At 43.1% G+C, this 23,169-nt stretch overlaps 1 protein-coding gene and 1 long non-coding RNA gene across 4 annotated transcripts; both read left to right on the top strand.

Moving 5' to 3' along the window:
• Positions 1 to 4,471: 4,471 nt before the first annotated feature.
• On the top strand, positions 4,472 to 8,937 carry LOC308150876 (collectin-11-like). 3 transcript variants are annotated; one of them, XM_080523661.1, is made up of 7 exons: positions 4,472 to 4,603; positions 5,620 to 5,750; positions 6,364 to 6,435; positions 7,329 to 7,400; positions 7,484 to 7,537; positions 7,663 to 7,758; positions 8,099 to 8,937. In XM_080523661.1, the coding sequence occupies exons 2-7, from the start codon at positions 5,621 to 5,623 to the stop codon at positions 8,506 to 8,508; spliced, it is 834 nt and encodes a 277-aa protein (XP_080379787.1). In that variant the 5' UTR covers positions 4,472 to 4,603; position 5,620; the 3' UTR covers positions 8,509 to 8,937. The 3 variants fall into 3 exon arrangements, with proteins under 3 accessions (XP_080379787.1, XP_080379788.1, XP_080379786.1); XM_080523662.1 differs by having other exon boundaries at positions 4,573 to 4,603; positions 5,596 to 5,750; positions 8,117 to 8,937; XM_080523660.1 differs by having other exon boundaries at positions 4,573 to 4,603; positions 5,596 to 5,750.
• A 3,789-nt stretch (positions 8,938 to 12,726) lies between these two features.
• On the top strand, positions 12,727 to 20,999 carry LOC308151062. The gene is made up of 4 exons (XR_013937278.1): positions 12,727 to 12,835; positions 13,140 to 13,313; positions 19,566 to 19,739; positions 20,608 to 20,999. It is a non-coding gene; the product is annotated as an uncharacterized lncRNA (long non-coding RNA).
• The last annotated feature ends 2,170 nt before the right edge of the window (positions 21,000 to 23,169 follow it).

The raw sequence follows: 23,169 nt of genomic DNA, 5'->3' as shown, positions 1-23,169 counted from the left end.
TTTTGAAAGGTGCTATAGAAATCGAAGTTATTATTATTATTACATGACATGATATTTAGGGACAGAAACATCTCAAGAGCCTTTGCATACTGCAGGTAGGTATAGTATACCTAACTCACCTCATGTTCCTATTCTTACCTTGGTCATCAATGTGAATGTATTCTGTTGTAAACTGAGGAAAGAAAAAGTCATTGAGTCAATGCAATAAAACAATATCTGTATCATCTAAATGGGAAATCGGAAACATAACATACCGGTACATCTGGGGGGTATTCCATCAACGTCGCTAAAGAAAAATACAGGTTTATTTTTGATAAGTCTCGCAAGTTTCAGCAAAATACACCTGGATTTTCCTTTAGCGATGTTGATGGAATACCCCCCTGGCGTGTCTAACACAGTACACGGAGATACTATTATGTAAAGTGGGAACTCACAGTGACAGGCTCTGTGATATTCCTCCTCAGTGTCCCTATTCTGGCAAACCTACAGTCCAACCTGACAGCTCCTACAACTCCTCCTCTCTTCTTAGGAGGAGGAGGAGGAGAGGTTGGAATAGCTGCCTTGCTTTTACTCTGTTTGGAGGAGGAGGGTTTTTTGAACACCAGATTTCCAAGCTGTCAAAAGGAAAACAATTGAATCAAATGAAATAAGCCACACGACAGAGACAGTGATGAAAGATGTTCATTGAAATAAACAATCACCCACAATGCAGTGCTTCAAACAGAAATGAAAAAGTTCACATATTGATATGTGAATCACGTTCATTGAGTAAACAATTTGATCAGCAGTCCCCCCAGATTCCAGTCATGCATTCAATTGACCTACGGTATCAATGACAAACACTGCTACAGTGCATATTAATTACTGTTATTAAAGAGTTTCTCCAAAGTACCGAATCTGTCATGCGCATCTTCCTTGGTATTCGGATCTTGATGTCACAGGGATTGCTGGTGAAATAATCATCATCAGCTGTGTCCACACTTCCACCAGGGGGCGATGGTGAGGACAGGGTGTAGCTGGCAGTTCCCCTGGTGAAGCTCGCTGCTCCTGAGATATTTTGATCATCGTCGCTAGACTGCACAACTAAATGAAAAAAGAAAAAAAAGAAGTTGAACACAAAAATAATGAGAGTTATGTCAGACACCGGATTCACTGCAGGGTTCCTACAAGTTTCAAAAAGTCACATTTTAGACCTTTTAGAGCTTTTTTTAGACCTCTTGGAATATCATTTTAGACCTATTCGCGACACACCATATAGCTTTTTGTCATCCTCGAGGTGTGTTTGTGGTCGAGGTCGAATAGATGATGTCCTTATTTAACTTCTGCTCAATAGAACACTGCTTATACACCAATGTATTTATCCCAGACATCTAGTGTTTGTAATCATCAATCAACAACCTTGCATACCATAGGGATTTACCTGCCGTTTCTGGGGGCGGGAAGTGTATCCTGGTTGATATCGGTCTTGGTAAATGCGGTGTGCCACCACTCCTATGAAACAAAAGTTTGCTAGATCATGATTAATGTTTCCGAATCAATGTCTAATTCTTTTTTCTTTTAAAACAGGTGAGATCATCTTGAGGTCCAAACCTGAAAGTGTTGTTCTGATTCTGAACGGCAGAAAAAGCATGGTGGAAGACTCTGGTTTGGACCACTACCCCATGGGAGGGTATTGGGCTGATGTACCTGTTGTGGATCGGACCACACTGCACTGTTCCAGATTGAGAACTGAGAAACACCCAAAAAAAAAGCATTCACATTCAGTTATGATGAGATAATATTTGAAGTACTGGATTGTCACTGTCCTAGCGACTGTCCTAGGTGCCAGGTGGTGGAACGAGCTTCCCACTGCTGTCAGGACTGCTGTCACTACCTATCTTCTGCTATAGTTGAAGACTGAAGGCCCATCTCTTCAGGTGACATCTTGACTGTCCCTCCTAAAGACCTCTTCGACCCCACTACTCCTATGTACAGTTTCTCTACTGTAATGACATGACTGATGATTCACTTAATTTAGACAATGTACAAATGTACTTGTTGTAAGTCACTTTGAGACAAGGCGGCTGCTAAATGTCTAAAATGTAAATGTACACCGAAGTAATCCCCTGGAGGTTATCAAACATTGGCAAGAGTAAACTAAACGTCATGGATTAAACACATGACTTACCACTTTGACATATTCCCGATCCCCAACATATTGCAGCCTGTGGCATTTCCTCTAAGAGATTTCTTCATTGGTTTGTTTTGTTTAGCATTGAGGTCTTTCATTTTCAGAAACTGTTGGGAATGTTCTGTAAATGATCACATTGCTGAGTGGGAAGAGAAACAGACAAGTTACTACTGTTAGCTTAGCTAGTTGGCTGTGGAGCTTACCAAAATGTTGTGAATAAGCAGCTAAATAATGGAAAACGTAGTAGCCTAACCAATGCACAAACTAAGGCTGCGTTCGTAAATTCGCTCTGAGAGCGCCGGAGCGCACACTGGGTTAACGTCATAAAGGGATCAAGTAATTAGATTGGACAAGAGGCACACCATGAGTGCTGATCAGATTTCCAGAGCGTATTTACGAACGCAGCCTTACTGACTTGGCTAGTTCATTGCTACATCATGTTAGCAATCTGAATGGTTGAAATGGCAGAGCACACAACCCATATAATCACTCCTTGCCTGTCACTCTCCGACTGGAACTCATTGGTAAGGCTAGCGTGCTAACGTTTAATGTACAATTATACGTTTAAATTAATACAATACATACATAGTAATTCACATAATTATTCGAATTATTCATTGTAAATCACAGACGTGTTCTAATCAATATTTGGGGACGACGAAAGTACAAGTGGCACCCCTACCTTTGCTCACCTTGTTTTCCAATTATCTACTTTGTTTGTTTGTTTGTTGTCATCTTCTTCTTCTTCTTCTTTTTATTTGATTGGCGGTTGGCAACCAGCTTAAGGTGCATTACCGCCACCTACTGGACTGTGTGGCGCATTACCACCCCCTACCGGACTGTGTGGAACGTTAGCTTGACAGGTGGAAAATTGTAAATGAAATAAATAAACAAAATGGTGGGGAGGGGTAGGGGGAAAAATGTAAATGAAAGAAATAAACAAAATGGTGGGGAGGGGTAGGGTTAAATCCTACCTATCAATCCTGTTTCTTTCAGATATTTAATTACCTGGTTATTTACTGTATCTGTGTTTCCAAGTAAGTTCCCTACAGTAAACCTTAACTTAGCTTTCTGAATTGCTGCTTTCAGGAGCTTTCTCTGTTCTTCATATTTTCCACATTCCAGCAGCACATGCTGAACAGATTCCGGGTTATTGCAGTGTGCACAAATGCCGTTTGGGTGTTTTCCTATTCTGTAAAGTGTGTCATTCAACCCAGTATGACCTATCCTGAGCCGGGATATCACTGTCTCTTCTTTCCGGTTCCTGCCCATCCTACTTCCTATTCCGACTTTCTTTTGAATGTTAAACAAATGCCTTCCTGTTTCATTTCTGTTCCAGTTTTCTTGCCATAGTTCCTGCATGTGTTTGTTAATGATTGATTTTACCTCAGCTTTACTAAGTGGAATATCCATTTCTATTGATTCTGATTTAAGTGACTGCTTAGCTAATATATCCGCATCTTCATTTCCTTCTACCCCTACATGAGCAGGAACCCAAACAAAGCAAACAGTGATATCCATACTATATATTACATAAATTAAATGATGGATCTTGAAAACAATATCCTGTCTGCATGATTTCAACGATCTGATACTTGACAGTGCTGCCCAACTGTCAGAGGCAATGAGTGCATTACTAACCCTATTCTCTACCAACCATTCTAATGCTGTCAATATTGCTAGGAGCTCCACTGTGTACACTGATAAATGATCAGTGGTTCTTTTTTTAATTCCTGTTTTATACTGTGGGAAGAATACTGCAGCTCCTGTACGTCCTGTCTCTGGGTCTTTTGAGCCATCTGTAAAAATTAAGAACTTGCCTGTATAGTGCTGACCAATATAGTTTTGTACCACATTCCCTGTTTGTTGTCATCATCAAGAACAGTCAACTAAACTGAAGGCTAAAGAGCCTGGTGACCAATCAGCCTCAGGTCACGTGAGTCAGGTGTCTCATCAACGCATCATGTGCCAATCATACCACCCTCCGGTGACGCTATTATAAAATAATAATACAAAAATAAATAAAAAATTAAAATAACTTTTTATAGGCCTACATTTATATTAAAACATTTTTCAATAGGCTACAGGCCTGTACACATTTGAAGTGAAAATCAACAATTGACCTCAGTTCCTAATCCCCTTTGAAGTCGAGTCAGTGTGCTATCAGACATGTAGGCCTATGCTGTCAATGACCCCCCCATGCTTTCCCATGCAATTATCTGGAGGCCCCAGCTGGCTGGAGGCGTTATCTGTGTAACTGTTTATGGATGCCCTATCACACACATTCTACAGCCCTGAGGAGGAAAAATGGAATCCTTCAGAAGGACCACCAGTGTTCTAGCCCCTGTTGACTCATGAAGATCATTAGAGAGACCCCTCACACTGAGGATACTGTACTCGCTTGTTCTGGGGGTCTGGGAAACTGCACAAAGGGTAGGTTACATTTAGAAATGTCGTTAGAAATGTAAGTTGTCCTAATATGTGATGTCTACTGTATGTTTAGTGCTGTATCTGCTGTTGGACATGAATTTTCCCCTTCGGGGATTAATAAAGTGCTACTTTAAACTACTCTCTACTCATGGAGACCGTTTGTGAAACTCATATAATGGTGACTTGTGCAGATTTGCAGGCTGTACTATAGATGTCGTACAGCAACTTTAAGTTGTCTATGCAGAAGATTCATTGATGGATGCTATTTATCTGTGCAGACTTTCAGATGTAGGCTACTCAGTGTGTACTATAGTATGTTGTGTGTCCTAAGGCACTTAAACAGCAATTTCATAATAAAGTCACAAAAAGTTAGCTTAAAGTAAGTGATAAAGGGGGACCCATGTCTTCTAAAATGTGCTTGGTATGTATACGTTCACGTTTAGTTTTTGATATAATAGATTAGGCAAGAGGCTTGATTCCTAGTTTGATTCACGGATGTTTGATTGTATGCGATTCACATTTGAGTTGACGTGGGCTGCTGTACCAAAGCAGACTGCATGAGTTTCATGGAAGGAGAATCTTGCTCTTGTCTTCTATCATCGTAACAACAATGGAGGTCTCTACTCAATAATCTGTCAGCCAATCAATCTCATTGATACTGGGATTGTAAACCAATGACAGCATGTTTACATTGGCAGGTTGAAACCATCATGTATTGTTGTGCTGGATTAGGAACATTATCGAGTACACTGAGCCCAGCAGGGTTCCGATTTATCAGATTTCCATGTCCTACTGTATGCAACAAATTATGTTGGATAATAGGCTACAGAAGTACTTAAGTGTTTGCTAGAAGTAGTGGTTTTTTCTCCACTTAAAAAACAGCAATATCTTTAATTCTAATAGAAACTAAACAACATGTTTTGTAATCATGCTGCAGTGGTGTGTCTGTCTGTCTGTCTCTCAGGTGTTGTGAGATATATTTGTGTGTCTTCCAGTCTACCACCTACTCCATGTTGCAGGATGGGAGGAGAGGAGCTGATGTCTTGCGTGCTTGTCTCTCTGCTGGGCCTGGTGCTGGTGCAGTCAGGCCACTGCCAACACATGTCAGACGAACCCTGCAACGTCCAGATCCTCGTCCCTGGACTCAAAGGCATACAACATATACTGTAGACATGTATACACACTCACACACACACACACACATACACGGACGCACGGACACACATGGACACACACACACGTATGCATGCACATATGGACAAACACAAACACGCAGACAGACACACACACACACACGCACATATTGACACACACACACACACACACACACACAGACACAGACACGGACACACACACACACACACACAGACACACAGGGACACACACACGCATGCATGCACACATGGACAAAAATAAACACACAGACAGACACACACGGACAGACGGACACACACAGACACACACACACACACACGTACACACGTATTCATGCACACATGCGTGCGTGTGTGTGTCTGTCTGTGTGTTTGTGGACAAACACAAACACACAGACAGACACACACACGCACACACACGGACAGACGGACACACACACACAGGCACACACACACCACCTACTGTATACAAACAATGAAGTCTGAAAATATGCCCAAAAAACAAAGGGCTGTAGTGCACATCACAACGTTCATTAGCAGGTGTATGATTGATAATGTAGTACATTAAATGTACTGTATAGTTTGTTCAATGACTTCTCTGTCTGACAGGAGACCCGGGGGTCAAAGGTGAGAAAGGAGCACCTGGGAGACCAGGAAGAGTCGGCCCACCGGGGGCAGTAGGTACGTTGTAATTGTCTTTTTAAAACGGGATTAACGAACAATAAAGCCTCACCAAACGTCACAGGATTTGCTCTCTCCCGCTTTAATTTGTCAGTGCATTTGCATTTATATTTATAATTTGGGCATTTAGCAGACGCCTTTATCCAAAGCGACTTACAACTAATTTGTCTAAGTAAGTGAATCATCTATCCATCAGTCATCATAAGAAAAAGTAATCTCCTGAAAGCAGTGGGCAGCTTGTTCCACCAGGACACCAGGACAGTGAAAAGTATAGAATCTATACTAGATGTTCAAGTAGGGAAAAGACCACCACACAGACTGACTGGGATCCGTCTTGCTAACAGCAGAAGGATGCTGCAGGCTGGTTACATCACAGCTAGGCTGTCCAGAGCAGCACATTGTTTACTAAAGGTCAAAGGTTGTGTGAGAAACGATACCCAGAATCCTGGACTGATGACAAGTGTTTACTGCAGTGGGTAATGAGGACTGGAGGCTCTCTGTCTCCGTATCTTAGATTACACACACAGACTGATGCTTTGCTGTTTAGGCTATTCTAACATTAGATTACAGGCTTGTTTTTAAGAATCTATACAGAATACAATACAACAATGAAAAAGAGTTCAGCCTGGTCTAACTGAATGAAGAAGACGGAATGTCATACATTTGGGCATTTAGCAGACGCCTTTATTCAAAGCAACTTACAACAAATACATTTGTCTAAGTAAATGAATCATATCAGTCATAGCAAGAAAAAGTAATCTGTGCTGGGGCCAGGGGGCCATTGGCAGTCACAATGCTAGAAGACGGAATACAGTAGAGTGTATTTTCTCTCAGCTAGTTGTACTGTTTTGACGATGACAATGAAGAATACAAATGTGTTTTCTGTTGTGTAGGACATCCTGGACCTAAAGGGCAGAAGGGCATTATGGGACATTATGGGAAAATGGGCCCCAATGGAGTCAAAGGTAAAGATTTCCTTCTGTGCTAGTGTTTTTTTTCCTTCTTTTTTTGGACTAATTTTTGCCTAAAACAATGTTTCCACTCTCAGGTGTAAAGGGAGATATGGGGGATCCTGGACCAAAAGGTCCCAATGGAGATCCAGGTAGAACACCAGCTCTTCTGGATGTTTCTAGATCAAATCTGCCCATCAAATAACAGTTATGGAAACAATGTTACATTGGAGATAACTGTGTAACTGTTTACCAAGTCATTGTTTTGTCTTCCCAGGTGTACCGTGTGAATGCACCCCTCTGAGGAAGATGATTGGTGAGATGGACAACCACGTGGCCCAGTTAACCAGCGAGCTGAAGTTCATTAAAAATGGTACGATTTTGAGACTCTTGATAGACATGCAGCATCGAAAATATGTTTTCCAATGTTTTCCCCACAAACAATAACTTTAACACTGAATTTAGCTAACAGTCTTAGATTAATATATGCCATTTAACTGACACTTTTATCCAAAGTGACTGACATTGCAGTGAATGCATAGATTTTTCAGTATATATGGTCCCAGCAGGACTGGAACCCACAATCTAAGCGTTGTTAGCTCCATGCTCTACCGAGCTTTGTTTGTTGTCATGGACAATGTGATGTGAAACGCTGGGGGTGTATGTACAGTTATGTCAGTGTGATTTTAGAAATACAAGTGCCCATTTTTCAGCACTGCCGTCCTCTGCAGCTGTCGCTGGCATCAAGGAGAGAGATGGTAAGGTGTACCTGCTGGTGAAGGAGGAGAAGCGTTACTCTGACGCTGAGGTCTACTGTCAGGGGCGGGGCGGACACCTCGCCATGCCCAAGGACGAGGGGGCGAACCGGGCCATCGCGGGGTACATCACGGAGGCGGGCCTGAACAGGGTGTACATCGGCATCAACGACATCGACCGCGAGGGACACTTCACCTACGTTGACCGCTCTCCCATGAGCACCTTCACCAAGTGGCGGGAAGGGGAGCCCAACAACGCCTACGAGGACGAGGACTGCGCTGAGATGGTGGCGGCCGGCGACTGGACTGACGTGGCCTGCAACCCCACCATGTACTTTGTGTGTGAGTTTGACAAGAGCAGCGTCTGAGGGTCCTGGTGGGTGATGGTCCTCAGTGTCAGGACCTTGGAGAGGCGTGATATACTGTGGAGGTAGAAGTCGGAAGACGGGCTCATTGGAATGATATACCATATACCATTTAGCTGATGCTTTTAAATGTCTTACAGTGCAGTGAGCGCATACGTTTGTCAGTATATATGGGCCCTGCAGGCATCGAACCCACAACCTAAGCGTTGTTAGCAGAATGCTTTACCAACTGAGCCACAGAGTGAGGCATGGTATCAATGTTACCTTTCCTGATTCCGTTCCATGCATTACAATGAGTCTGTCCCCCGACTTCTACCTCCACCAGCCTCCCCTGATACAGATATTCTGTAGGTAGGCTATCCACCAATGCTCTGGTATAAGAGGATATTGACATGCAACTACTGTTGTGATAAACTTTTTCACTTTCCCATTTACTGCCTTTTTTTTATCCACTTCATTTCTACTCATAAAGTTGTATGTTGTCAATTCTTTGTCTTTTACATTTGTTCGTTTTGTGAGTTTAAGTGAGGAAATATATATTTGACTAAAACTGTGCATCAGCTAACAATATTATTTTTATGTGCATTATAAATGATTATTTAAACATTATATTCTAGAGTAGAGAATATGTCATGTATTATCCCTAATCTCTGCATTTACTGAAATGTTTTGTGACTTGCAATATACAGTATGTATTTTTAAACTTGAATGTGTTTTAAAAATGTATGGTAAAACATGTAGCTTTTAGTTTTACTTTCAACGTTTTGATTCAGTGTGTATAATCCATGTCAAGATAATGCCTTGCTCATATTTTCATGTGTTTGTCTGTCAACATTTCATAACAGACATCTTTAGAATGCATAGTATTACTTACTGGACATTTCACCACTTTATAGAAACGACTTTATAAGAACCAGATAAGCTAGGTGTTTGTGTTTTGTAGCTTGATGAAGCTTCAGATGAACCTGAAAGTGCATGATGAAAGATGATAAGGGAGGTGTGAAACTAATGGTAGTCCAGAGGTCGGCACTGGTGGGTTTGTGCAATCCATGTTGTGATCGTAACTCATAGGGCAAAGGAGTGTCTTTACGTAGAACAGGAATGTGTTTGGTACTGTATGTTTAGCAGTGAATAAGACTGTAGGATGTGTTGCTTCTACATGTACTGAGTCTAATGTATCTCTATTCTGAATTGTGACCTGTTTGGCAACACTGCGTAATCAGAGATGCAGACAGTAACATGTGTTTTGGTGTTGCTTATTTGACTGTGTTGTTCCGCAAAGTGGTCAGCTGTGGCCTTTGAGTGGTTCTCTTTGAATGGGGGTCGAGAAGATGTGTTCGAGGTGGATCTGGAGTCCAGATCTGACGCGGGTCTCCTGAGGCTGCTGCCAATGGTCAAAGCCTCCAAAACAGCTTTGTAAGTAAGAAATAAATCACCTTTTTTTGAAGATGAATTTACATAACAGTATTACATTAATCGTGGTAGTGGTGTAGGTTAAGACTTTTTTCATGTTCTTATCTCTTAGGTTGCATTTCAGCAACCTGACTGTTATAAGCTGCAGTCCGTTGGGCTTAATCCTCACATCAGAGACCTCCTATCTGAGAGATCTGGACCTGGGCTTCAATACCATCAAGGACGGGGGGGTGATGGAGCTCTCTTTCGGACTAGCGCACCAAGAGTGCAGACTGGAGAGACTGAACCTGACCGGTTGTGGAGTGACAAAGACAGGCTGTGAATATCTGGCTGCAGCTCTGAAGGAAAACCGCACTCTGAGAGAGCTGGATCTAAGCTCGAATGAACTAGGAGATTCTGGAGTGTCCATACTTGCTCATGGACTGGACAGACGCCTGGCCAGACTAAATACACTCAAGTAAGTTTTGAACCAGTCAACCTTTAATCGGAAAGTAATCACTTATGCTAACCACTGAGATGATGTAATGCTCCTTCCTCCCAAACCAGTATTGTATCAGTGATTCTGTGTTAAAAGAGTACACTTTCTTCTCCATCTTTTTGTAGGCTCTCGCAATGCAAGGTTGGGGAGGAGTCCTGTTTCAAACTGGCTAGCTCTATGATAAAGCTCGTCAGTTGTGACCAGAACACCAAGCTGGATTTAAGCATTAATAACCTAGGAGACCAAGGAGTGATTCAACTTGTTCATACACTGATGCAACTTCACCAACCATATGATGTGTGAGTATTAAATTCACCCTGTAACTGTTAAAGCTTCAAGTAGGCCTATGTATATTTGAGCTCAATGGCCATGATATATCGGTAGCGATCAAGGAATGAGGTCACATGATAAAACACATTCAATGAAGAGCGCTATTTTGGTACAAACAAAGCACTTTATAAAATCTTGTGTGGAGGTTGAGTACTGGCATTTACGTACCTATTTTACATTTTGTTTGTTTACAAGTATATGCACATTATGCCACTATAAATATACATTTTCAAATCCTCAGTTTGACCTAAAAGAACACAGGGCTTAAAGTTCTCCGGCACGGTGCCGGATTTCCGGCGTGGGGGAATTTTGAGAGAGAAAAAAAGAAATCACATGCTATTTGTTTACATCGTAATTTAAAGAGTCATCTTCAGCAAAGAGACAGTTCCGCCTACCAATGGTATCACATTGCTCAAGCCAACCAACGACTTCTAGCCAATCGGAGGCAGAGTAGTGGGGCGGGCCTTAAGAAGTTTGAATGAGTGTAATTTTAGCTTGTAGAGACGTTCGCTTTTAGCAGCCCGCTATCTCGCTAACTTTAGTAAGAGTATTAAAATGGAAGCCAAGTTTCTTAAACCTGGCGAAGACACAGCTATACTAGAACGGGGAGTAAGGAATAAATGGCGCTGGGCATGGATAGAGGAGAGTAGCAGGGTTTTTCCTGCATGGGGAACTATGAGGCGGCCGCCTCCGTCTCCAGCTCTCGACAAAACTCGTATTTTCTACAAGCGTTGCACTCGGTGGATTTATGTCATTTCTAACTGCAATTGCGGCACTGCGCCGATGTGGTGGCGGGGGCGCTGTTTCACAAATAAGTTAGCTTTCGTGTTTGCTAGCGAAACAGCTGATAGTATGTTGACTGCTCAGGGAGAATACATATTTGAAAGTACAGAATGCCTGAGAGCCTTATATTGCATTATATTACATTATATTTTGAATGGTCATCTGGTGCCTGAATATAGTTTTTTCCTTTACTTGTATAATGACATTTCCACCATAAATTGATGGAGAAAGGGCACAAATTGGTGCATATCAATTCACCAGAATGCAAGAAATTAAGTGTTTGATGCTCGTTTAAGGACCCCCAGACAACCTCCGCCTCATTTTGAGCCAGGAAAAACCCTGAGTAGTGACGGGAAGCCTTATGGGACGTGGTGCCAAGATACAATACAAGACATATATATTTTATTCTGTATTGTAATAGTGATAGTGGCTTAATAAGTGATGCAATCAGTTTGGCCTTTTAAAGACATCTAAATATATTATTTTATAATATATAAAACAGTATAAAACAGTATTAATGCATTTTAACATTGAGACATATATTTTGTATTGAGTATAAAACAGTATTAATGCATTTTAACATTGAGACATGTATTTTGTATTGACTATAAAATAGTATTAATGCATTTAAACATTGAGACAAGAAGCTGTCTTCTGTACCCGCTCTCCCAATATCTCAAACTGTGACCCCCCTCCCCAAGAAAAAGTTTCAGGCACAGGATTTTTTCCCACTTTAAGCCCTGAGAACAGCAAAGCACATAACTACATGCCATTATCTTCACCAGGATGGAATTAACACCACAATGTAACCTGAGCTTGTACTGCTGTAACCTTACGGCGGGATGCTGCAGAGAGCTGGCTGAATATCTAGACGGTGAAACCTGCCCGACTCGGCTGAACTTGAGTAGCAACAAATTGCTGAATTCAGGCGTGATACTGCTCTGCAAAGGCCTGAGTTCAGCGTGGTGTTATCTGCGGGAACTGAAGTATGTCTACCTCAAGAGTTTAGCTTTTCTATCTCTTATTCCAGTAGTAAAATCATTCAAGTGTGCATTTATAATAAATTCATATTGCATGGAGTTGGTTTCTGCTCTGAAATGTGGAAACATAAGAGTATAACAAATAATGTCTCCCCTTTTATTCTAGTCTTGCAAACTGTGGGATCACTGAGGAAGGCTGTGAGGCTCTGGCTTTTGCACTGACTTTCCTCCCCATCTCAAAATGCCTAATTGAGCTAGATCTGAGCAGGAATCAACTAACAGACTCAGGAGTCAACCAGCTCGCTGCAGCACTGAAGAATCCATCCTGTCTAATAGATAGACTCAGGTGAAAAACTACAACCAGTACTCCCATATCAGAACAATGTGTACTGTGTAACTTTACATGGAACATTCCATTTACATGCTGTTAGCAGTTTGCGTGAAGTGAAATGGTCTTCATGGTCTTTATTCAATTTGAACATCCCATGACCTTGTGTATTTTTTAAGGATACTTTGTTTAATGGTAACTTTAAATATCCTACCCCACCTACATGAAGTTACTCCTATACCTGTGTAGAAATGTTGTAATAACTCCTAAGAACAAAATTGTATTAACATGTTATTATCCCTGTGCCGCCCTCACCTCCCAGGCTGAGTTATTGTGACCTGACTGAAAAGTGTTGCGCTGCACTCGCCTCAGCCCTCGGCACAGACCACTCACCTCTGACAGAGTTGGACCTCTGCGGAAATGAACTGCATGATCAGGGAGTTAAGATGCTCTGTGTTGCCCTGAGGTTACCACGCTGCAATCTGAAGACATTGTCGTAAGATCATTTATTTGATAGTTATGCCTTGTTTCCTCTATATGCATTTATTGGTGGCGGGCCGCCACGAATGAATTTCCTCCGCCACTAATTGATTCAGTCCACTAAAAAAGAAAAAAAGAAAAAAAAAGAAGAAATCCACCTCAACCATCCCTGCTCAGCAGTCTTACCTGCCGAAATGCTCGGGCGCCTGTGTTTTCTCCTCGCAAATAACGGGCTAAAAGTCACCGGTAGTACCATCTAAAAGATACAAAAAGCTGATCTAGCTAGCTAGGTGCGCAAATAAGATATCACGTTAAATAATGTGGTAACCTTTAAACGTAATAAAGCCACATGACGCTTGATGTCCTTTCGGTTTGTACTTTAATAGAACGGGAGCATGGAGTCATACATACAGGTCTGTGCGTCTTACACTGCGCACCTGTTATGCTAATCTGAATACCGGATACGGAAACACATCCTGTCTACATCTCTGTAGTCCTAAACATAATATAACTCCCCCTGGTGGGAAAACATAGATATTGCATCTCAATATACATCCTAGGTAGAATGCTCACATTATAACACCTCTCCCCCTTTAAATTTCAACATTCCCAAATGTCAATGCAATACAAACATAACAGTAGGGTCTTACCCTTGTACTTTTCTCTAAAAATATATATATACCAGAAAATGTCTTAGCAACAGCTTACCAAATAAGGCACTTGAAAAACATAACATTTTTAAACAGGTATACTTTCATAACTGTCCCATTAAACATTCATTCTGTCGGGAGGTTTGCGATCACGCTGTGACCTGCGCAATACTCCTGGTGACCTCGGACACACCACAGGTGACTGAGGTTTGGGTGGCTCTGGGGTTGAGAGCCTGAGAGGGGTCTGAGTGTCAGTGTGGGGAAGTCCCACTTCTCTTGGGGACACAGACACCTCTCCTAGTGAGTCTCTCTCTGGTACAGTCACTGGTGAACATACGTCTCCAATAGTCTGTCTCACATGGGTATCCACCGTGGTGCGATCTGTCTCTGAAACTGTGTCGTGACGCAGACGTACATGGTCCTGGTGTCTACGGAAAACACGTCCATCAGTCAGTTTAACAACATAGGAGACTGGGCCACTCTGTTTCAGAATAACGCCAGGCAGCCACGGTTGCTTGTTGATAGTACTGAAGTTTCTCACATAGACATTGTCCTCAGGTTCTAACTGTCTCTCTTTTGCATGCTGATCATGTTGCTCCTTCTGCTTCTCCTGCTTCCTCTGCACTTTCGCCTTCATGTCTGGGCGCAGCAAGTCCAATCTTGCCTTAGGCCTACGCCCCATCAGCATCTCTGCTGGCGTGCGCGCCGTTGTCGTTTGAGGCGTGAGGCGATAGGTAAACAGGAAACGTGAAAGTTTAGTGCTTAGAGAGTCTCCTGTCATCCTCTTTAACCCCTCTTTCACTGTCTGAACAGCCCGCTCAGCCAAACCATTTGAGGCTGGGTGGAACGGCGCCGTCCTAATGTGATTAATGCCATTCTGTTGCATGAATTCACTGAATAGCTCACTAGTGAACGTCGGGCCATTATCAGAGACCAGGGTGTCGGGCAACCCATGGACTGCAAACACTTGTCTGAGTTGGTCTATGGTTGTGGGAGCTGTGATATTACTCATGATATGGGCTTCTATCCATTTTGAGTGTGCGTCTACCATTATCAGAAACATCTGCCCCATAAAGGGTCCTGCGAAGTCCACATGCAGCCTAGACCAGGGGCGGTCTGGCCACTCCCATGGGTGCAACGGGGCTGGTGGTGGATTGTTCTGATTTGTCTGACACTGTGTGCATGATTTCACCTTGCTCTCCAGATCATCGTCCATTCTTGGCCACCAGACGTAAGATCTCGCAAGGCTTTTCATCCGGGACACTCCTGGATGAGTCTCATGTATCTCCTCCACAACTTGTGACCGGCCTGGGGAAGGTACGATGACCCTCGACCCCCAGAAGATGCAGCCGTCCTGCAGGCTCAGTTCTGTTTTGCGTTTAGCATAAGGCCTCAGTTCCTCTCCCTCCACGACACTGGGCCAACCTTGCAAAAGGAAGGTCTTGACTCGAGACAGGACCGGGTCCCTCTCTGTCCACTGTTTGATTTGTGTCGCTTTTATAGGTGTCTCTGCTAGCCTCTCCAATGAAAACACAGTCTCTGGAGGCACATATGTAGCAGAGGGTGTCTCTGGTAACGGCAGTCGACTCAGCGCGTCGGCATTTGCGTTATCCTTACCCGCTTTGAACTCTATAGTGTACTGGTAAGCTGACAGTGTGAGAGCCCAACGCTGTATCCTGGCTGAGGCCAGCGGTGGGATGCATTTTGTCTCACTGAACAGACTCATCAGAGGTTTATGGTCCGTCGTAATAGTGAATGCCCGTCCATACAGGTATTGATGGAAACGTTTCACAGCAAAAACAACAGCTAGACCTTCTTTATCTAACTGTGAATACCCTTTTTCCGCGGCTGTCAGGGTACGTGAAGCAAAAACAACAGGCTTCTCAGCCCCATCCTCCATTATGTGTGAGAGCACTGCTCCTACTCCATAAGGCGAGGCATCACACGAGACGATGATTTCTTTGTCTGGGTCATAGTGAACGAGCAGCTTTGCGGACTGGAGAAGCTCTTTCACTTCCTTAAAAGCTCTCTGCTGCTCTCCACTCCACTCCCACTTAGTGTCAATATGCAGTAGCTTGTACAGCGGGGCCAACACCTTTGAAAGGTCCGGCAGAAACTTGCCATAATAATTCACCATGCCCAAAAACGATCTCAGTTCATGGACACTCTTTGGGCTTGGGGCCTCTTTTATGGCTCTCACCTTGTCTTCCAAAGGGCTGAGCCCCTGTGCTGTGATCCTGTGTCCCAGGTAGGTCACGCTCGGTGCCAGGAACACACACTTGGCACGTTTCAAACGCAGTCCTGCGTTTGAGAGTCGTTTCAGCACCTGCTCTAGGTTAGCCAGATGCTCCGCCTCCGTGGCCCCCGTGATGAGGATATCATCGAGATATACCGCTACGTGCGGAATACCCTGTAACAATGTGTCCATTGTTCTTTGGAAAATGGCGGGGCTGGATGCCACCCCAAACACAAGGCGATTATATTTGAATAAGCCCTTGTGAGTGTTAATTGTGACATATTCTTTTGACTCTTCGTCCAGCTGCAGTTGCTGGTAAGCATGGCTCATGTCTAGCTTTGTGAAAAGCTTACCCCCTGACAAGGTTGCAAACAGGTCATCCACCCTTGGTAGTGGATACTCCTCCAGCCTAGCGACCTGATTTACCGTCACCTTGTAGTCTCCACATATCCTTGCTGTTTTGTCTTCTTTCAGGACTGGGACAATGGGAGCCGCCCACCTTGAAAACTGGACGGGTTCAATGATGCCTTGCTTCTGTAAACGTTCCAGCTCCTCCTCCACTTTGACCTTCATGGCATAGGGCACCGACCTTGGCTTAAAAAACCGTGGGGCGGCCTCAGGGTCAACATGGAGTTTCACGGTTACCCCCTTCAGTGTGCCCAGCTCGTCCCTGAAAACATCACTGTATCGATGCAGTATATCCGCTGTCGTGTCTGTCGTGTGCACATACTTAACGTCATGCCAGTTGAGTTTAATTTTCCTTAGCCAATCACGGCCCAAAAGACTTGGTCCCCTGCCCTTAGCTATCACCAGCCTGGCTTTTGCCTTCTGGTTCTCTGCTGAAATGTCCACATATAGCACTCCTATAAGCGGTATGGGCTGACCTGTATATGTCCTGAGTCTCAGCTTTGATGGGCTGATGGGCGGTAGGTTAGACCCCCATGTCTTCCTGTAGGTCTCCTCACTGATGACCGATGCAGTAGCCCCTGAGTCAATCTCAAACTTTACGTCCTGTCCCCTGACAGTGACAGTGGCATAATAGGGTTCAGGTGGCTCCTCATCTGTCTCCACTCCGAACATGTTGTATGCACACGCTGCCTCTTCGTCTGCTTCTTCCAGGTGGTGTGTGTCTGCCTGAGCCTGTCTAGGTTTCCCCTGCCAAGGCTTGCCCTTGCTCATTTTATTGTCTTTTGAACTCCTGCACTTCTTTGCTAGGTGTCCCTTTTTATTACAATTATGGCAAACAGTCTCTTTAAATCTGCAGTCATTTGCATAATGTGATCCTCCACACCGAAAACATTCCCCCCTTTTTGCGAAACTCTCATTTTTACCAGTCTCTTTATGGGTATGATCCCTCCTGACTTGGTGCACTGTCGCTGTCTGCGACAACCCACTCCCTCTCTGTATGTCTTTAGCATTGTTAGCAGCCATCTCCATACCTTGGGAAATCTCCAGGGCCTTTTTGAAAGTCAGTGGTGGGGCTTCCCCCAGCAGGCGGCGCTGTATGGGGTCATTACTAATGCCGCAAACTAACCTGTCACGGAGCATGTCATCCAACACTGCCCCAAATTCACAATGCTCCGACAGCTGACGTAGCTCGGCTACAAAATTGGCTACAGACTGACCTGTCTTCCTGAACAGACTGTGAAATTTAAAACGTTGAACTATCACAGAAGGTCGTGGATTGTGGTGGTTCCCCACGAGCTTGACTAGGTCCATGTATGGAATTTCCCCCGGTTTCTGTGGTGTGGCTAAATTCCTTATTAACTTATAAGTCTTTGCCCCACACACACTCAGGAGAATGGAGCGCTTCCTAGCCTCCTCATTAATTCCATTTGCAGAGAAAAAGTGTCCCAGCCTTTCCTCATACTCTGTCCAGTCTTCGTTTGCCTCCACGAACTCACTGATAGTCCCGAACGTAGCCATCTGAACGCGAGGCTCCTCTTCCTCACTCAGCTCTTCCTCCGATGCTTCCCCGTCCACGAGCGAATCCTCTGCAGTATCACTGCCGGCGTTGCTCATCCGTTAGCTGTCCAGCTAGCTACCGTTAGCCTAGCTCACACTAACAAAAACAAAACCGGGACGACTCGTCGAAAATCCAGTTTATCCTCGTCGCCAAAAATATGTGGTAACCTTTAAACGTAATAAAGCCACATGACGCTTGATGTCCTTTCGGTTTGTACTTTAATAGAACGGGAGCATGGAGTCATACATACAGGTCTGTGCGTCTTACACTGCGCACCTGTTATGCTAATCTGAATACCGGATACGGAAACACATCCTGTCTACATCTCTGTAGTCCTAAACATAATATAACTCCCCCTGGTGGGAAAACATAGATATTGCATCTCAATATACATCCTAGGTAGAATGCTCACATTATAACAAATAACTTCGAAAAATTAAATGAAAACAGCGACAGATGGATGGATTTTTCAAGAAAAAAGATGTCCCAGACACTTCAAACATTGCTGAAGCTAGCAGTGGCTATGAGCGATCCGAAACTGCATGAACGTTTATGGCGGGGTACCACCACCACCAGCTACAACTACAGCGGGAGAACAAGCAGCAGCTACTGTGCGCTGTGGTATGTACACCAACATATATTACTTTCGTTTGTTACTTTTATTTGGACTTTGGATTTTAAGACCACTTTAATTCATGAAAAGGTCCAGAGTTTCTTGTTGCAAACGGAGGAAGGACAAACAACAGGTGCGTTGAAACCAACAGCCCAATCATGCCGGGACGATGGCTAATTTGATAATTTTGATAGACATGATAGCCATCACATCTAGTTGAAAAACTGTCGCAAGTTGAAGAACTCGCGCAAGTTGGAAATACTCGGAAACTTTCGCCAAGTTGGACATACTTTTCCTGTTGTGTTTGAGACGGAGCCAAGACTGCTCGTTTGGAAGGACATTGGATCCGTGAGTAACGTAAACCTTCAGAGCTGATGGATGGAAACCGGTATCACAAGTTTATATTCTGTATATTCATATTATTTTTTTTTGCCATCCTCCCTCTAGTTTTGGTTGAAATTAGGTCGTTGTTTTGAGCGCGCGTGCGCGTTTCATGCGCGTGCACGCGGACAAAAATCGCGCGGACAGGGCTCTCCGCCACTAATGTAAAGATTCCTGGAGGAAACACTGGTTATGGTTTTGATACCGTAGCACTTAACTTGTATGGTGACAATGACACTTCCTAATGACAGAATATGATTGTCATACATTGTCTCAAATGGTATTCATAAAACATTTAGTCATGCTGAACGTGAATATTAAGTGTGTCAAGCCTTTACTACAACTGTAAGCTTTTAACAAGCTCAATGTAATTAATATGAGGAAAAATAATGTAAAGAGCTTCTACCTCCCTCGTTCTCCAGACTGAGATGCTGTGGAATCAAGGAGGACGGCTTTTCGACCTTGGCCTGGGCTCTGAGGACCAATCCGAAACACCTGACAGAGCTGAATATAATGGGGAACGACCCTGGAGAGTCAGGAGTGAGACTGCTTGTTGACGTCCTGGATGACCCATGCTCCAACCTAACGACATTAGAGTGAGTATTGGTGTCGAAACAAAGCCCTCAAAACCTTCCATCCCTATAGCCTTAATGAGGAACTCTATTTGAATTGTTTTCTGTCATTCCTGTTCTACATGCTTTTCTAGTGTATTTATATGTGATTCTATAATACACAGCTCCATGACCTCTCTTTCTCTCTTCTCATCACCCCTGCTGCCTGTTTATACTTAATAGCCTACACAGCAGGTATATGTTTATGTGTGCGTGTGTGTGTGTACCCTTTTGCTTGTACAGCACGGATGATGGCTTAGACGCTGAAACGTTTGCTCTTTATTTTTTCACTTCACTGTTTTAGCACCTTGCACTTCCACTTTCGTGTCGTTTAATTTCAAGTGAACGTAGATTAGGCTACCTTTTGCATCTCGGCTTCCTGCCTCTTCCATTTAAGATTTGATTGCGACCACCCTTTTGAAGTGAATGTTGCTATTTTTTCATTATGCACTAGCCACCTACACTTTTAACCAGCCTAGACACAGAGCAGGGGAGGCTGGTGGAGGCAGAAATCGCAGGAAAGGATCATTGTAATGCATGGGATGGAATGAGGAATGGTATCAAACACATTTTGGATACCATTTCTCATTCCGTTCCATGCATTACAATGACCCTTTCCTCCGATTTCTACCTCCCCTGGCGCAGACCCTCATTTTGCTCTTCTAAAACAAAACGAACAGTAAGACATGAGGAGAGTGAATATTAGTGCCAAAGCAAACAGAAATTCAAAGTGGATAGAACTTGGCTGTTGGGTACATTGGCATAATTAGTATATGAGTGTAGGCCTGCAGTATATGTCCCATGGTCAGTCAAGTGGAATATTCTTTTGTAACATTATTCTTTTTCATTCCAGCATTGTGGTTGAGGCAGACCGTGACCAACAAACATCGCACCATCTCAGCAAATTGGCGTGGTGATCCCAGAAATCTTTGAGGAACCTGAACTTCACAAACCTGAACTTCCAGAGTGAAGATGCTGCTCAACTGGTTGGTTTGCCAGTCACTGAATGACATGAGTGAGCCAATGCTGCCCTCTACTGGACAGGATGGTTTTGACTACTGAGTTGATTGATACAAAGAATGTTAAATACAATCATTTTGCAATACTGACGTGCCTTGTCCAACAGGGTAAAATACAGGGCAAGTATCTTGAAAATTATTATATGTACATGTATGTATGAGGAGTTCTATACTGCCAACCCCTGATTTGAAGATCAGGGATAGATTCCATGGGGGAGAATGTGAAAGTTGCAATAATGTTTTTTTTTTTTTTTTTACATGCTAGTTGGCACTTCCCTCTACTTCTGATTTCGGGTCTTTTTAGTGTTGTCACTGTAATTTAAAATGAATTAATATGTTCCAACATTTGTATTATGGTCAGTATGCTACTCTTTTCTAAATTCTGTAACATTTTTTATAAATTAATTTTCAATTGTTGGTCAACTGTAAAGATGTGAGGTTACAATAAAGAAATGTTTTATTTATGTGGAAAACTTGATAAACCAAATTCAATCTATTCTGTGCCTTCAGTCACTTTTAGATGTGCATGACAGTACCAACTGTTCTAGTATTGTAGATATATTTTTACAATTATTATTACGGTTTATATCTGTGGTCAAGGAGTCACTGATTGACTGCTAATGAGTTATGTTTGTAATACTCACAGCTTAATTGACCCATCTGCAAATAAAGTTCCAAATGTGTATTTTTGAAATGTCTTTGCTGTGTGTTTTCTTCCTTGTTTGTTGAATGTGTGTGTAGATTGTCAGCTCCTGAGGCGAACCAGCGACCTTCCGATTGCTAGCCAGCCTCTCTAACCTTTATTCTACCGTCGCACAATCAGAGGTAGTGAGAGTCTGAGTCTCTCTCTCTCTCAATAGAATGCCATTATTATTTACTGAAAGTGGAGGTGAAGGGCTTGGCCATGGCTTTTCCCATTGTAAACAGTCTGGCCAGGAAGAAAGGCTTGCATGAGCTGGAGGGTCCACTCTCCCTGGGACGACGTCATAGCATATTGGTCTTTGAGGGAACTTGTATGAGAAAGAAAGCTGACTAAATATCCTCAGGGTGAACATTGGCTTTTGTTAGCATATGGTTAAGTACTGTACATGGTAATGACTGACATGTACAAACAATTCCAACAAGTAGAGTCCATTTTAATTTTTACTTAACGGCTTGGTTGGTGTCGGAGGACACTGGTTGTCTTTAGTTCCCTTTTTTTTGTTTTCCCTCTGACTTCTGGATGACAAATAAGAACATTGTTAGATCGATTCACACACAACACAACAGCAAACAAAAAGTAGAGATAACTTACCAAAGTACATGAATGAAGACAAAAAACAAAAAAAAACATTATTGCAGCTTTCACATTCTCCCCCCATGCAATCTATGTCCGCTATATCTTCAGTTCAGGGGTTGGCAGTATAGAACTCCTCATACATGTACATATAATCATGAAATATTTTTTGCAGACTTTTATTCTGAAATTCTTTTTTCAGACTTTTATTCTGAATAATCTTGTTTTGGTTATGCTTGTTGTAAATAAAAGTTATATGATGCATTGAAATGACATTAAACTAAGATAATAAGATGGTTATCATAATTTTTCTAATCTTTATTAATAAGTTATTACAGAAACAGTAAGTGACATTTTCCGAGAGCGAAATCTGTTGTGGTATTTAAAAATGACGGTTAAGGGTGAACTCTGAACATGGGATGACGATGTTGTGACGATTTCCATTGACCAATCAACGGTCTGCAGCGTCACACGTCACACACAGCCTGGCAAAAAGTACCTCTCGCTACCCCTCTGAAACGAGAACTAAAACGGCCCGGCTCGGCCCGGCTCGGTTGGCAGTGGACAAAACAAACCGGGCTCACGCGGTACGGCACGGTAGTGGAAAAGCGCCATAACATAACATATGGCGCTTTTCCACTACAGGGCCAGCCCGGGTCGACCCGGGCTGGCCTGCTTCTTTGGCGCTTTTCCATTTGTCGGCCCGGGTCGGCTCGGCTCGGCTCGGTTCTTTAGCTACCCTTCACGAGCAGGAACTACAGGGCCGAAAGGTACCTTTTTGCCAGGCTGCGTGTGACGTGTGACGCTGCACACCGTTGATTGGTCAATGGAAATCGTCATCCCATGTTCATAGATTTCTTCTCTAACAGCCATCTTTAAATACCACAACAAGTAGAGTCCATTTTAATTTTAACTTAACAGCTTGGTTGGTGTCGGAGGACACTGGTTGTCTTTAGTTCCCTTTTTTTTGTTTTCCCTCTGACTTCTGGATGACAAATAAGAACATTGTTAGATTGATTCACACACAACACAACAGCAAACAAAAAGTAGAGATAACTTACCAAAATACATGAATGAAGAGTTAATGGCACACTGTACATACCTTTTCAAGCCCACAAAG

The sequence above is a fragment of the Nansenia antarctica genome (genome assembly GCF_963989245.1).
Source record: "Nansenia antarctica genome assembly, chromosome: 2".
Taxonomy (NCBI): domain Eukaryota; kingdom Metazoa; phylum Chordata; class Actinopteri; order Argentiniformes; family Microstomatidae; genus Nansenia; species Nansenia antarctica.
The sequence above is the reverse complement of the archived record's forward strand: the minus strand, read 5'-3'. Positions and strand labels throughout refer to the sequence as shown.